The sequence below is a fragment of the Botrytis sinoallii genome (assembly GCF_014898435.1).
Source record: "Botrytis sinoallii strain Bc 23 chromosome Unknown BSIN_009, whole genome shotgun sequence".
Lineage (NCBI taxonomy): Eukaryota > Fungi > Ascomycota > Leotiomycetes > Helotiales > Sclerotiniaceae > Botrytis > Botrytis sinoallii.
The window spans coordinates 2,006,597-2,023,567 of record NW_024066036.1 but is presented as its reverse complement, the minus strand read 5'-3'; the positions used below and the strand labels follow the sequence as shown (position 1 = coordinate 2,023,567).

The window sequence follows — 16,971 nt, the reverse complement described above, 5'->3', positions numbered from 1 at the left end:
ATGATATAGAATTAGGATTATAACAGGATTATATTCCTTTTATATTTATAGAGAACTCTCAGGAGAGAGAAAGTGAAAATAATGAATTTATATATTTCAGTAATAATAATAATAATAGAATCAATCTTCACTCTTTATAATAAAATATTATTGAAAAGATATATACATCATCTATTATAATCCTCAAATGATATTAATAATAATATTTAATTAGAGTTGTATTAATAAACTAATTTCTAAAAAGCATATATATCAGATTTTCGAAGTTTTTCGGAGACAAGCGCTTTCCGGGGACAACCGCTTTCCCCGACTAGGAACTAGGAGGCCGCTTAGAAGAGCCGACTATTAATAAGAGTTTAGGATTTCGGTAATCTTAAAACACTTGAGGCTATTTATTTCTATAGAGGGTAGTGGCGAATTACATTACCCAGGAATAGGATTATCGTATACAGAATATAGCAGATTGATATAAAAAACAGGGTGAATTTTTATTGAGATTAGGAATTCCAGTTTATAGGTATAGGGGTCTATCGGGTTAGGATTTTGAAGGGCCTGAGGTTCTTCTAATCGAGCTTCTTTTGTGAATGCAGGGTCTTAATGTTTCTGGTATTTAGTTAGATCAGATTATTAGGTAGATATCTATAGACAAGGGAATGATGGGTATTGGTATTCTTCGAGTATTGGGTTTGACTAGTAGTTAGTTTGGTTTATAGATATAAGGAGATGGCTTTTATTTTAATAATGAATTTTTCGGTATTTCATATGGCAAAACGGTTATTCTGGGATGGTATAGGTTTGAAGTCTAGGTAGAGGTAAAATCTGTAGTTCAAAAAGAATGGGGTTATTCGGGTACTTTCGGATTAGGCATTGTTGATAGAGAATTCGATGAGTGGGAGCTATTCTGTTTAGTTGTCTTGCAGATAGGCTATATATGATTAAAGATATTGTTCTAGTATTGTATTAACTCTTTTGATTTATTCATTAGTTTCAGGATAATAAGTGATTGAAAGCTTAACGATTATGCTTAAATGCTTACAGATATGTTTTCAGAATTCAGAGACGAATTGAGCTCTACAATTAGATATAATGATTAAGGGTAAGCTGTGGAGCTTTTAGATATTCTTTTGAAACAGGTAGGCGATCTTTTCGAAATTGTAAGTATTATAATAAAGCAAGAAATGTTTCATTTTCATTAATCAGTTGACTATTATTATAATAGTATCAAAATCAGTACTTTTGGGTAAATACATAATAAAATCTATTGAGATATCTTGCTAAGCTTTTTATAAGATCGGGAGTAGACAGAGAACTCCCTTTTGATCTTTGCGATTCGGAATAGCATAATAATAACTATAGCAGTTACGGATTTACTGTATAATATAATTGTAGTATCCAGACTAGTAATAGTTTTGGAATAATAATTCGAAGGTTTGGGTACGGTGCAGGTGACCAACAGCGGGTGATTTGTGGTATAAACAGAGCAGGTAGGTTTTCAGAGGATTGTGGTCAGGAATGTATAGTTTTCTCAATAATATAATAAATTGTTATTTTCGATATACTCATAAAAATGATTTCGAGTGTTTTGGGGATCCTTTTTGTAGGGATTTCAAAACAGATTCGGGTATAGGGTCGGCTTAATAGCCTTCGTGGAATAGGGTAAGTAGGTTGGCAGGAAGGTTTAGAGGGTTTTCTGGGTCCTTTAGTTGTATCGCAGGGTTGGGTACAGATATGGCATATGGGATTGCAGGCTCTATAACTTTGTTATTTTCTGGTAAAGTTATAGTATTATCAGAATCCAAGTGATTAATAGTATTGGTAGGGTTAGGGTTTCTTTGGCTATAGGTGATTATAGCGAAGTGTATTTTTTTAGTAATCTTGGATTTGATTAGGGTAACAATAGTGGGAAATAGATCGGAATCCAGGTTTTCTTGTTTTAGGATAGTACGGCTTTGATACAGGAGGTGTTTATTTCCTTCCTTAGGGAGATCTTCTGATCTTCTGGTTAATGCATTGGATTTAGCATCTAGCTTTTTAAGGTGATAAATGATTCGGAAATTAAATCGAGACAGAAATTCGGATTAGCGGGTTTGATGATAGTTCAATAACTTCGTTGTAGTAAAGTATTCCAGATTCCTATAATCAGTGATCACTTGAATTAATAATGTAGTGTTTTTCAATTCGGAATGTCATTCTTTGAAGCAACAAATAATAACTAGTAGTTCTTTATTGTAAATCTTATAATTACATTCAACTACCAAGTGTTTTTTAAAGAAGAATATAACAGGTTTAAGTATTTCATTATTATTATATTAGGAGAGTATTTTAGCGGATATATAATCGGAAATATCGATTTCTACAATTATTTCCTTTTCCTAATCAAAAAAAGCTAGAACAGGTACTTCAATAAATACTTGCTTCAATCAATCAAATGCTTCTTAACAGGTAGAGCTTTACAAAAATGAAACATTCTTTTTGATCAAATTTACCATTGAATTAATAATCTTTAAAAAATCTTTAATAAATTATTGGTAAAAGTTCGAAAACCTAATGAATACTTAAACATCGGTTACACTAGCAGGTGGTTTCCAATCTACAATTGTTTGGATTTTCTCTAAATCTATTCGGATATTATCGCTTTTTATAATAAGGCTTAAAAACTTGATTTCGGATTTCAGGAATTTATATTTTTCGAATTTAGTGAATAAGCCGGTTTCCCTCAATACTTACAGAACTTTCTGGATATAGCGAACATATTTCTCTCGAGTTCGGCTATATATCAGAATATCATTCAGGTAAGTGGTGCAAAATATATCCAGATATCCCCATAGAGAATTATTAATAAACCTTTGGAAAGTTGCGGGAGCCTCTGTCAGCCTGAACAGTATAACTAAGGATTCGAATAGTTTGAATCGGGTATAGAACACAATCAGGTATTCCTGCTTTTCTTTCACTTTTATATTGTTGAAGATAGAGATAATATCGATCTTACTAAAATACTTTATTTCTTTCAGATTATTCAAAGATTCTTTATTAATAGTAAAAGATATCGATTCTTAATCGATAAGTTGTTTAAAGTGTAGTAATCTATATAAAACTAGAGACTTTCATTAGCTTTTTTGACAAATAAGATAAGAAAAGCGATAGGGGAAAGCTTAGCTGAATGAATTCTTTTCTAAAATTCTTTTCTAGTTATTCTTTCAGGACTTTTAATTTGGGGTGGGATATAGAATATAAGGTATTGAAAGGAGAAACAGTTTTTTCTTGAAACGGATTTCATTGTCACGGGGTGACACTAAGCCCTTTCTGTCCTGTCCTGTCCTGCTATATATGTGAGAGTAAGGTAGAACTTCCAGTTCTACCTCCTAGTCTTTTGGGCGTTTAGCTCAGCGGTAAAGCTTCTGAATACTCCCAGAAGTGATCCCGTGACATTCATAGTTGTATAGTTGATGAAGAAATAGTTTCTTTGTATTTTTTAAGGAAAAGATATCTTTTCAATTTTGAAACTCGAATAATAGGTTTTTGGGATCGAATATTTTCTTCTTCTTATTTAGAATATCATTGATTTGTTTGATCGATATCTAGAATATTTTATATTTCTGGTGGGTATAAGTCGAATAGGCTCTCAGGGAGATTGTAGTTATATCCTTATTCTTTAACTCTTCGAAATGGGTAAGTAAGTATATAAATCAGGTTTTTGAAGGAATATTTGATAAAGCTTTTATACAAAACAGACGGAATGGAGTATTACAAAATTTGTAGTAAAACGAGCTATCAAACTGGAACAAGTTTATTGCAAAATCGATACAGGGATTCTGTTTCTTAAGCCAAATTATCTTCAACACAATAGGATAATAGGCTAGCTCGGTTATATACAAAACAATCTTCTTTTCGATATAATCATTAATTCTGAGTTCTATTCAAATATAAAAGATAATTCGATTATCAAATAGAGTGTTTCCATCGAATTTTATAACTTTGAATACTATAAACAATTAATGTACTAATATTTTCTAAAAAGATATTCAATTTCAATCTATAAAGATAATTCCTTTACATTGTTATTGATTATAGTATATATCGGAAAGATATCTTTTTTTAAGAGTAGGGTAATGAATAGAATTATTAGATTTGTATAATTGTTTAGTTTATTTTCTAAAGGAAGGCCATAAGTAACAGCAATAGATAAGTAGAGGATACACAAAGGATCGTTCTGATTGCGATTTAGGTTAAACGTATTCCGTTTCCCGAATTGATTGAGCTGATCGGCGAGTGAGGAGGAGAGCGAGGTAGGGAACGAATAGGGACTTAGCTTTTTAAAGGACTATTTGATATAAGGCTGATTCTTATAAAACTGGTTATAATAATAATAACTCGAAGTTGAATAGAACGGATATCAGAATACAAACAATCTTATATCAAATGGCTAGCAGAACCATAATGATAATATTCGTTATATTCCTGCTGCGAATCCAGGTTCTTAGTAGTATATTCCTTTTTTCCTAAGTTCAAATCTATTGGATCTTTAGGAGTAGATTTTGGGCTAGCAAGTTGTAAAGGCAAAATAGCGATTATTCTTCAGAATAAAGTTTCGGAAATAACAAAACGAATATAATAGATTTGTTATTAGTATTAACAAAATCGGTTATTGAATTATTATAGATAATTAGTATATTAATAAAATTCACAGATTGAAATAGGATTATACAATAGTATATCTTATAGTTTACAAGAGATTCCTTGAAATAGAAATGGGGTTAAAGTATTATCAAGCATTTCTTTTTCTAAAATAAGTCTTTGGAATTCTATAAAGAAAATATTAAAATCAAGATATCTTTACTTTAATATATATAGTTTGTTTTATATATTTTATATTCGATTAGAATCCCTAAAAACGTTTTCGAGATATTCGAGGAATGCAATATAATTAGTGAATTGAGGAATCCTATAAGAGATCTTAGATAATATAAGCTTATATACCTTTCCAATAAGTCTTCCAATAATATAAATTAAATAGATAGAAATTATCGGGAATTTATTATTATTTGTATTCAATTTTCCATATATCTATTAAACAAATCTGCACAGATCGAAACAAATATTATCAAACTTTTTTAAATCGGGAATATATTTATTCAATCGAATAATCGGAGCAGATACAATAGGTTCGAGAATAGAGTCAGCAAAAGTTTCAGAAAATACAATTTTCAAACAAGCAAATATAATAAACATGGATTCGGCAAAGCAATCGAATAAACAAGCGTTTTGAATAACAACCTACTCGTATAAAGCAGCTTGAATACATTCGCAAACTAGAGATTCGGAAATTTCGTATTCAAGCAATCTATTGATCTTTTCCAATTTGGCATAATATATAGATGCCGATTGAAGGTATTGATACCAAACCTAAGGGTTTTCCGATACAAAAACGCCAAATTCTGAGAAGTCCCCAAACTAGCCAGGCAGATACAAAGTAGTTATCATGAAAACGATATTTTAATGAATAAAAGCTATATAGTATTATAGAGCAAGCAGGCAGAATAGAATTCTAATAACTTTGCCCTAATCTAATAAGGTTATATTAATTTGAATAATAGATTCAGATTAAGAATTAAGATATAGCTCAAAAAGCTATAATACAGAATCTTCCAAGTTGAAGATATACAGGATTTTGCTAAGCGAGCTAGCCCGATCGGGCTCTAGCTTACTTGCGCTCTGGCGCGAGCGCCCAATTCGTTCCCCTCCGAGGGGACCAATATGTCACGTGATCTCACACCGTGACAATTATAATAATTCGAATTTTCAATAAATAATTAGATTTTCATATTATTTATATAATTAAATTTTATAATTTCAGTTTTTAGAAAATTCTATCTATAAATAAAGAAAGTGCACGGTTACGCACAGACGAATTTTGTATGTAAAAATAATGGTTCACTCGGTGTTAAACCACGTTAAAACATACAAAAATAAAATAAAATGAAATTTATAGCAATCTATTCTTTTCTTCTCTACTCTTTTCTTTTCTCCTTTCTTTTTGCTCAGTTACTTTGAGTTGGGAGTTGGGAGTTGGTTGGGAGTTGATTCGTTTAATTTGTTTATAATCTTGGGCTTGTGGTGGGTAGGTAGGTAGGTAGGTAGGTAGTTGTGTGATGGGTAGGTAGGTAGGTAGTTGTGTGATGGGTGGATGGATGAATAGATAAAGAGATAGATAAAGAGATAGATGAAGAGATGGATGAAGAGATGGATGAAGAGATGGATGAAGAGATTCGAATCGATCTCTCTTGAGGGGTTTTTTGGGGGTTTCTCTTCGGGGGGTTTCTGGGGGGGAGGGGAGGGGGTGTTCTTTTGGGGATTGTATAGATGGATAGTGGATAGTGGATAGTAGATAGATGGACAATGGATTATATGTGAAGAGTTTAGAAGGGAGAGGGAGAGTGGTAATATTATTCTGCCTGCCTGCCTGCCTGCCTGCCTGCTAACTAGCCAGCTAGCCAGCTAGCTAACTAATTGATGATTTGATTCCTTTTCCTTGTTATCACAACCCCCATACCCAACCTGATTTCCTGATTTCCTGATTTCCTGATTTTCTGATAGGCATAAGCTCAGAGGAGAATATTTGTGTAAATACATCGCATCATAGGCTATCTTGTCTACTTGTCTCTTTGCTGAGGTTGAGATTGAGATTGAGATCGAGAAGAGGAGAAAGAAGCAGAAGCGAGTTTTAGGGGCGAGATTTCGGGGGTGGGGGTGCTGAGGGGTGTGCTGAGGGGTGAGCTTGGGGATTTGCTGAGAGGGTTGCTGAGAGGGTTGCTGAGAGGGTTGTGGGGAAGGTGAGAGGGGGGATTGGTGAGATTGGTAGGATTGGTGGGGACTGTGGGTTGAGGTTAGTTTTGAGGTTGGGGTTTATGAAGTGGATGGTGTGTTGGGAATTTATTTATGAGATGAAAAAGAAGGAAAGGAAAGGAAAGGAAAGGAAAAGAGATCTTCATACCTGCAGAAGAAACGCCAGGAACCTCGGGAACCTCGAGAACCTCGCTAGTCTCAGGAGAAACCGAAACCGAAAATCCATCGTCCGTCTTTCTCTCAGAAGTTGCGGCTGCGGCAGGCGTCGGTGTCTCCGGGAGAGGAATCTTCGCTGCGATGGAAGATGGTGTGTTTAGGATGGGGGTTGAGGTTGTGGTTGTGGTTGGAATTGGGGTTGAGATTGGGGTTGGGGTGGAGGGGAGGGGAATTTGCGATGGTGTGATGGGTTTGAGGATCTGGTATGCGGCTGTGGTGATGAGTTGTGTTAGTATTTATGGATAGAGATAAATATGAGGATTCTGGGACTACATACCAGAGCGCGATTGGGGTGTACTTGGAGTATTTGGAGTATCCATAACTGCGAAATAATCACTGTATTGTTTATTGAATGATGAGATGGATGTGAGAAGACGTTGTAATGTAAGAAAGATTCTCAGGAATTAAGATGGGGAAGTGAGGATTTATGTAGTGGGATTTTGAGGGGTTGTGTTTGTGATTGTGTCATTGGGAGGGGAGGTAAGGTTGTGCAAACAGATAGTTTTATTTGCTAGAGATTCCAAGGTGGGGAGGATCAAACTTATTAGAGATTGGTTAATCTTGGAAGTGGTTTGTACCTAGGCTGGTGTGCTTGGTTTTCACGGGATAGTATTCACTTTTGTTTTGGGACTTCGCTCAGGATGCTCAGGTGTGGTTAGAAGGATGTGGATGTGTAGCATAGAGATAGGTAATAGATAGTTTTGTGTCTGAGTAGGTAGCTTTAAGTGTATTGTTAGATGAAATGTATTTGTTTATATGATAACAAATGTAAGCAAGTCACACGAGTGTGTGAATCAAACAACCTGCAAAACTAATTCTTATTGTCTCCATTTTGTGAATTCCGTAAATTGTGCTATTCATCTTAATCTTCACCAGAGCCATATTGTAAGCAGGCAGTACTCTAATCCGTCATTATTCACCTAGTTTTATATCCAGTTTTGACCTCCTTTCATGCAAATATTTTTGGCCTCTCAACGAACGTACTAGGAAGAAGGAAATATAAGAAAAGAATCTAAATTGCGCAAGTACTAAGAAATTGTTCATTATCCTTTTCGCTCAATGAAACGCGTATTGGTATAACTTTCCTATTATATCATGTCCCAAGCTTACTACTCGACCCCTCATTTCACCTCTTAAATGATTGGGCAAACACCAAAATACCCTATGCTTTAATCTATATTTGTATTGCAATTCCTCCTGAAATTGAAAATACAGGAAGCTAGTACTACAGATAAGCTCTGCGAAACGCTAGCCGCGCGCTAGCTACATTAATACCCTCATATACAGTCATATCATCAATAACCCAATGACCATCTAAAAATCCAACGATAAAGGAGATAAATTAAAATACAACAAGATTGATTGATAGCAATCCCGAGAAGAAGAGGAAATCTATTTGTAATTGCCAAACAAAACAGAATCATCGGCAAAAGAGTGAAGAAATCTTACATGTAAAACAAAGCGAGAGGTCATCTATGATAGTACTACGATCCCTTTTCAAGGATTTTTTCAAGACTCGGCTTTCTTCGTTGCCTTTGTTCTGAGCTTCATCATGAAATATACCAATGCATAGATACCAACAACGAACACCACAACAATCCCGGCATTTCTCCATCCATAGGATTTCTCCGGGAGATTCAGGGTCTTTAAATAGTCTCCACCATGAGTGTATTGGCACACACGACAATCAGCGTTAGCTTCTGGATTCAAAATATTGATTCCTGACCCCATGCCACGCTGATAGATATCAAGATACTCGCCGCATGTTTGATTTGGAGACGGGTCAAAGATGGCGAGTTCGTCGGTTGTGCAGTGAACAGGCTTGTCCCAAGATGTGAATATAAGCAGGGCACTCATAAGATAATTGTAAGGGTCGAGATAGTATATCCTGCAGAAGAAGGCTGTTAGATTTTGCTTCAGTGCGAAAATAAATATAAAACTTACCAGTATTTCCAGAAAGGTTCAATTTGGCTGTATGGTACCATGACACCGCAGAACGAAACCAGAGTTGTAATGACTAATGGGTTGACAAGTGATGCAAAGACAGCGTTGGGGGCGTAAGCGGCAATCGCCTGTCCGATAGCAGTATATAAAAGTTCATACAATATCTGAGTTCATGTTAGTCCACAGCAGTGTAGACAAAGAGGGCTGGGCCAGAAAAACTTACCACGACGAAAAACACACTCCCAGCGGAGTTTGCTCCAGAGGGAAGACCAGCTGTGAAATACCAACAGACATAGTACAACAAGGCGCAGACGATTAAGTAAGGAAATTCCGAGACAATAAGCCCTGTAACAAAAGGAGCCCAATGATACATCTTACTCTTCTTTTCCCGTGCCTCATAAATGTCGCGACGATCGATAAAAAGAGGCTGAAGCTGGGCAATAACACCTGGGGCCACAAAAATGAAGCTGAAAACAGTGAAAAGATTACGCTGAAGATCTGTAAGATTATCCCCAATCATCCAAAACGAGAAGCCGTTGAGAAGGGCTAGACTGACATGCATAGCAAACTTGTTGTTGAGATATTCAGTGTTTCGAAAGAGTGAAACATTCATGCGATGTGTCACATGCTTAATCTGTGTCCACTGGGAAGCCGCGAATTCGTATCCATCAACATTATCCTCTACAGACCTTGTGGCTGCCTCGCTTACCATAGTGTCCAATTTCTGGGAGAGCTTCTCGTGTTCTGGAGATTGCAACCAGACTTGGTTCCAATCTCGACTTTTATCCGAATTTCCCAACCCGGATACAACATCGATCATGTGCTCTGCTGGATTGGCTTCTGGAGGACAAGGTTCTCCATGGCGTGCGAAGTAATCTTTCATCGTGCTAGCGTTTTCACCGATATCACCAAAGTAGACAGTTTTACCACCTTTCGCAAGTAATAGAAGGGTGTCAAACTGTGCAAACAATTGCGCCGAGGGCTGATGAATAGTGACCAAGACAGCTTGCCCAGCTCTTGCAAGTTTTCGAAGAAAGCGAACCGTGTTGTAAGCAGATTGCCCATCAAGGCCCGATGTAGGTTCGTCGAGGAAGATAAGAATGCTTGGCTTTGCTACCAACTCGACACCGATAGTAAGGCGCTTGCGTTGTTCAACTGAAAGTCCGGCGCCAGGACGACCGACGAGTGTATGTTCAAGGTCATTTAATTCAAGAAGATCGATGATTGTGTCCACATAACGTAGCTTTTCCTCGTCAGGTATATCGCGAGACTGGCGTAAAAGGGCTGAAAATTCAAGGGCCTCTCGAACAGTTGCCAAGGACTCATGAACATCTAGTTGTTCAACATAACCAGCAGAGCGTTGGAATGAGATGGGGATGGGGCGACCATCGACTAGTACAGATCCATGAATAGTACCTTCCGTTTTGCGCTGTGCCAAGACATCAAGAAGAGTTGTCTTACCCGCACCTGAAGAGCCCATTAGAGCTCCAAGAATGCCAGGTTCAACATATCCTTGAACGTTATCAAGAAGAACTCTGTCACCACTAGGGGTTTTGACAGTGTAGGTCAGATTTTTCCATGTAAAAATGCTCTTGTTGCGGATAAGGTCTTTGTTGACGCTCCCACTAGGCGTGTCAGTTCCAGAGACGGACCCAGACTCAGGCAGAGGCTTTTCAAGAGCTTGTGCCTCCTCATCTTTAGGTTGTAACAGATGCTTCGATTTTTGCTGTTGTTCTCGAGGCACGAGAAGACTCCGGCCACCTTCTCCTGGGAGTTTCCATTTGGAAGTGAAGAATATTGTAAGCCCAACAAAGAGTACCCACCATGCGCAGACGATGCCAAAGTTGCGCCATAAGTGACTATGGCTGAAGGACATGGATGCAAGATATTCGTCACCTGTAACGCTTGTGGCTCCAGGGACTGCTCCACCAACACCAATACATGACTGCCCACCCTCACCAGGTGTATATCCGGGACCATTGGGAATGAGGTAAGGGCCAACACAATCCAATTGTTGCCCGTGGAACTCATTCCCAAGAAGAGATTCGAAACCGTACGCCATAGGGTCAATCCAGTAGATCCAAACGAACCATGGATGCATGTCAGGCTTAGTAATCATGTAGCCCATATATGAGAAGAGGCCGACCGTTGCAAGACCTGAGACTTTGGTGGCAGCATCAAAAGTAGGGAAAGCAGCGCCGATGAACCGGAAGAGAGATGTCATGGACATGGCAGTCATAAAATTGACGACCAAGTAGGTAAAGAATGCACCAGCTGTTCTCTTAAGACCAACCATGAAGTAGAAAACAATACCAAAGTGAGTGACCTGGAACAATAGAATTGGAAAGTCGGCAATAATTTGGGCAAAGCAAACAGCTGCGGGGTGATATAGAGCGAAACCACGATGCTTAGCCAAGATAGGCCTGCTTGTGAACGAATCTGTGACTTCCGAAAGAGCTATAAGAGCGTTGTATAAGATCGAAAAAAATAAGGCACCACCCTTGAGGAAAAGGCCTGCTGAATTATCAGGAGCGGCATAGAAGAGTGAGCCACCAACCAATGCTTGAATAACTGTGGCGCCTTGCTTCATAATGAGTGTTGACTTGTCACCCCACATAATCTGGTACTGTCTGGTGACAGCAGCCTTAATCTGAGTAATGAAGTCGGTGGTAACTGGAGAATTTTCAGACACTCCTTTGTGCTTCTCAAGGCGTACCATCTCTTTGAACACTGATGTATTTTCCTTGGCTTCCTCACTTGTTGCATAACTTTGACACTCTCCCAACATCTGAAATTTGATTTCCGATTGCTCGTACGCGGCACGGACCTCACCGGCTGTACGTGGAAAGGATTTCTCAAAGCCAGGAGCAATGCGACGTTCGGTGGGTACAGTCACACCGGTCAGAAAATCTGACCGATTAGAACCAGAATCTCGGATGAATCCCAAGCTTTCCATGAAAGGAACAGCATCATTCTGTTTTCCGTAATAGATTTGTTTTCCCTCGTCAAGGACAAGGACTTTGTCGAAATGTTCGTAGATACCGTTGCCAGCCTGATAAAGAGTGACAATGGTTGTGAGCCCCAGAACGTCGGTCATGACTCGAATTGCCTTGATCCAATCTAGAGCTGTGCTAGCGTCAAGTCCTCTTGTTGAGTTATCCCAGCAGAAAACACTCGCTCGAGTTGTTAAACATTCAATAATTGACACACGCTTCCGTTCTCCTCCAGAAACACCTCTGGTAAAGGCGTCGCCAACCTTTGTAGAGGCAGTGTGAGAAATACCCACTGAACGTAGGAGAAAATCCTTGTTAAACTGGGCGTACTCCTCAGCTGTCTTGATACCAGGCGGTAAGTGATAGGGAGTCTTCATGCGAGCGGCAAAGGTGATAGTATCTTCGACTGAGAGAGTAGGAAACATGATTCCTCTTCGTTGTTCATGATAATCTGGCCACGATATTGTTTAGCTTCTTTGGCTGACATATTCCCAAAGCTAACATCTCCTGTGATCTCTTCATAACCTAGTCGGTTATTTGAGAGTACGTTGAGCAATGTCGTGCAACCTGAGCCAGGCCGTCCCAGAACAAGCATCATCTCGCCTGGCTTGACGCAGCCGTATGAGTTGTCGATGATCGTTTTCATCGGAGTTTCTTTGGTTGTCTTATGGAATGGATACATCTGGGAGAGAACATTTTCATTAAATGTGGCGTCGCTGCTGATGCCCTTGACGGTGAGGTTTTGCCAGGTTACACCAAGTTTTCTAGGAAGCTGCCCGCCTTCTTGGTCTCGGTCTTTGATTTCTTGTACCTCCGATGCCATGTGCCATATCCTTTCATTCCGTGACATGACTCTTGTTGCCCCCATATCCTCAACTTTGGTAATATTAGATATTCCATCCTCTAAACTGAGTTCGCTTTCCATTATTGACGAATTAGGCGTTAGTCAAAGGTGGAAAACTGTAATTGGAAGGAGAAATATGAATCAGGTGGTTTTGTGTAAAAGAATTCCACAAGACGGCCACATGCTGAACACATATATAGCGAAGATTGTGGAATTAGAAATCTTAATCTTAAAAACATATCGGTTCTATGATACGTAGATAAATTGGTGTATTAGAGAACCTTCCGTAGGTGAAGGCGGATGGCTGTTACAGTATTGCATTTTCGTCTTATTCAGACCCAATATGTGGACAATTCAATGCAGATCTTTGAAGCCTCCGGAAAATGTGGGGTGGAAACATTAAGTACGTTAAAAGCTTCGGGGCAGTCAAAACCCTCCGCAGCCAATGATAAGTGATTTAATGATCTTTAAAGCCCCACTAGGAACGTTGATGTGTACTCTGATGCTATCAGAGCATGAAAATCAGTGAGCCTCGAAGCCTCAATTTTGTAGAAAGGCACAACGGAGAGAACACCGACCGCTTACGTTAATCAAGTTGTTGAGGATTAGAATGATCATTCTCCGGCATGGACTATAATGCTTCGTCTTGAACCATCATATAATAGTACCAGTCAACCTTATTGCCTTTTTCACCAAGCAGCAGATCGAGAAGTCCGTCTCAGATTGATACGTCCCCCGCGCCCGTCTGTCCTTCCAGAATGACACTTTCATTGACTGAATTCTCTCGATAATGACGTGGCAAATTAAATTTTGCAGTTCAGAATAGCGTTTGAGCAAAGGAATTCGCACGATAACCAGTCTACTTTCAGCTCTCCGAACCGTCGACTCTAGCTTATCTTACCTTCTAAATGAACTTCGGTGCTTCCACTATATTTGCTTTCGGATTGGCGCCATGAGGCATTCCTGGATCGAGTTGTATAATCTTGAACTGCTCTTTTCGGTTGTCGCTTCATTGCGTCTTGGAAGCAAAGGTTTCACAATTTTTGTTAATCTAGAAGACGAAATCGCGCACAGTTTTGGGTACGGCAGTTCTTGATTGATCACAATCAAAGATCTTGGATAAGTTCGGCAGGTATTTAAGAAATCGTCCTTTGTGTGCTGGCCGCTTGGGATGAGCTCTCAAGATACCCTTTCAATACAATCTGGGCAATCTTCTCGGCCCTTTTTCAGATTTTGTTCAGGATATGGGTCCACATCGCCATGAATTCTCGATAGCTGGCAGATTTGCTACAGAACTAGGTTGAATCCCACTAAGACGTCCTCCAAGAACATCAATATAGGAAAACCTGTAGCTACAAAATGCCAGATGAAGACTGTCCCTGCGGCTATCCACATACACAATGCTAAATTACTCTTTTGATTGGTAGCCTACTGTGAAAAATCTGAATGCAGCCTATCTTCCCACACAATGTAGCAGCCTTCAAGGCCTGATCGTAGTGAACGAAGGAGTCGACTTGAGCGTAGTTGCCGAACTGTCAGGTATGCCTATGCCCTAGAGCAGATATTCGCATCTTGAGGGTAGCGTCTGAAATTATCCCGTCCTTGTTGTTCATGATAACAACAGATATGAAAGGTATTTTTTGGGGGGGGGGGCGAGTCTCCTTTGACAGGAAGATCAGAACTCATTAGCCCACAAAAGATCTGACAAGGTGAGGATAGACAATATTCTATGTCTATGGAAGAAGGAAATCCATCACAGATCCATCATTTGGCAACCTTGAGATCTGGTGTATTGCTCGAAACCTCCTTCTGGCATCACGACTAGGAAGACACTAGCTCACCATGTCCAGATCAGAGGGCAGCTTTACGAGGGCAGCTTTACGAGCAGCCAAAGTCACGTGGATATGATACAAGAATAATAAGCTTGGCAAATATGTGGTGGTGGTGAACATCAATCAGATCTGGCGGCTCAACCACAACTTGAGCAATCGGAGACGGAGAGCCGATCGCGAGCAAAGATTTTGAGTCCCATAAAATCAATCTTAAAATTTAAGGTTCATGCATGGTTCCATAAAATGCTTAGTAATAAAGTTTTGGTGGGACCAAAAGATAAGCATAATCGGCTGCTCACAGAAATGAATCCAAGTTGATCACTAATCCATACGGACGTACACTCAAAACTCTCCGCGGAGGGTTTCGAAAGGCGTGACCCAGTGGCTTTGTGCATCTTTTGGTAAACATTTACTAACTACTCTGTTGACTGTACGTATTCTGGACATTCATTGATCCACGGAAGATTAACATGGGCGGTACAGCGGTTCATCCATCACAAAGACGATTTTCGTGCGAGTGCTGTAGAAAAATCAAGGCGAGATGTCAACGCTTATATGCACACGACTCCAAATGTTCGCGGTGCACGCTTCTCGACCTAGATTGCATTGTAGGACAGCAAAAGAGAGTTGGAAGACCGCGACGAGCTGCTCCTGCAGATGCTCAGGCACACAAACACCGAAAGAACATAGGCTCAACTTTCAGTAATCGGCAAGTTACCCCAGCCAGGGTACACAACCATGTCGCAAATCCCACCACATCTCATGAATCTCCTTCGAATAAGGAAGGAAACCACCACAATTGGGGCATAGACCTTCCAATGGACACTTCAATAGCTACGCTCGTTTTAACAGATAATGAAACTTATCCCGGAGCACAAGTATGGCCAGCTGTTGATATAAACTCTTTTGATCAAAACCTCCTTACATGGGATGCTTCCAATGACATGGATCGCAATTTTTTCTTATCCAACAACGATTTGACCTTCAGCAGCGCTTCATCATCTGCCTCCCCCCTCAATGCGCGCCCCTCGACAGCCTCGTCGCCTGTCGATAGTATTCATGGTGCCGAAGAAGATATCTCGGAGACGCCAGGGGCACATCGACTACGACCTATCACAACCTTAGATGCAATGGCTGAGCTTTCCAAAATCAACCTCGATTTGCACATCCGCATGGTTGCTGTGGAAGCGAATAAAGCAACATTGGATTTCAACGGCATCGTTTATGAAAAAGGCCCGCTGTTTATTGAAAATCTTACGCTGGCTCAGTTTCTGTTGAAGGCATCCCAAGATTTGAAGCTTGTCTTGAGGCGGATCATCGGCGGCCGAACGGCTCGTGGCATGCCGTATTCTACGCAAACAACAGAGACAAAACTACTGGAGTCATTAACATTATCATCACAAGCATACTTAGGAAAATCCCGTAATCCAACATCGAATCCTTCATCAAATTTCTCCCCCTCTTCAGAACCATTGTTTGCACCTCTTGCTCTAATCATCACAAGTGTCTTCAGCCAACTCCTTACACTCTGCGAGCTGATCGCTGAACTCATGATTATCCGCATTGATCAGAGTGCCACAAACCCTGTTGTACAACTCCCTGGCCTCAATTTCGGCAGCTTGTCCGTGGCAGACCCATGCATACAGGGAATGGTCTTCTGCGAGATCATTGCACATATAATGCAGGGTATCGAGCAAGCCCTCGGCCTCGATTCAGTCCTCGGAGTGGGCGGAAGTGGATTGCTATCCGCGAGACAAAAAAATGTGCTTTGGAGCGAGCTGGATGGAAAACCTGGAATTGTCCCAGGTCAAGGTATCATGAGGCCCATCAATATACGGAAGTCGTTTGGAAGACTTGCAGTAACTCTGAGGCAGATTTCTATGGATCAAACTTTCATGTACATTTGAAATTATGTTCACGGGATTACACGTTGGTTGGTACTGGTATAATGCGGAGTTTACGTTTGTTTGTTTTTGGACTCGCATGGGCGTCAAGAGAATGTTTACTGAATTATGGAGAGGATGTCGCATGAGCTACAATTGACGTGCTTATTTTACTGTATCGGGAGACATGGGGCATTGTATTATAGAAGAGCGTCACTAACTTTGCAAACCTACTCATAATCAAGAAATCGCCTGGGCCTGGTAGCAGGTAATAGTATCACCCAAAAGATGGATGTGCTATTATCATTCTCAATATTGTAAGATTACAAAAAAGTAAGATCCCACTCCCGAAATAACCGCATCCGCTAACAACAATCCACAGAAAAAATATCATCAATCGCTCAATCATATGAAGA

The 16,971-nt window shown here is 39.7% G+C and overlaps 3 protein-coding genes across 3 annotated transcripts; 1 reads left to right on the top strand and 2 right to left on the bottom strand.

Annotated features, from left to right (window-relative positions):
• Nucleotides 1-6,650: 6,650 nt before the first annotated feature.
• Nucleotides 6,651-7,379, bottom strand: EAF02_006101 (uncharacterized protein; the record flags this gene model as incomplete). Its single annotated transcript, XM_038902149.1, has 3 exons — nt 6,651-6,871; nt 6,992-7,270; nt 7,337-7,379. The coding sequence occupies 3 exons, from the start codon at nt 7,377-7,379 to the stop codon at nt 6,651-6,653; spliced, it is 543 nt and encodes a 180-aa protein (XP_038758366.1).
• A 1,189-nt stretch (nt 7,380-8,568) lies between these two features.
• Nucleotides 8,569-12,921, bottom strand: EAF02_006100 (uncharacterized protein; the record flags this gene model as incomplete). The annotated part of the gene is made up of 4 exons (XM_038902148.1): nt 8,569-8,947; nt 9,004-9,167; nt 9,227-12,447; nt 12,564-12,921. 4 exons carry the CDS (start codon nt 12,919-12,921, stop codon nt 8,569-8,571), a joined length of 4,122 nt encoding a protein of 1,373 aa, XP_038758365.1.
• Nucleotides 12,922-15,142: 2,221 nt separating this feature from the next.
• On the top strand, nt 15,143-16,579 carry EAF02_006099 (uncharacterized protein; the record flags this gene model as incomplete). The annotated part of the gene is made up of 1 exon (XM_038902147.1): nt 15,143-16,579. One exon carries the CDS (start codon nt 15,143-15,145, stop codon nt 16,577-16,579), a length of 1,437 nt encoding a protein of 478 aa, XP_038758364.1.
• Between the last annotated feature and the right edge of the window lie 392 nt (nt 16,580-16,971).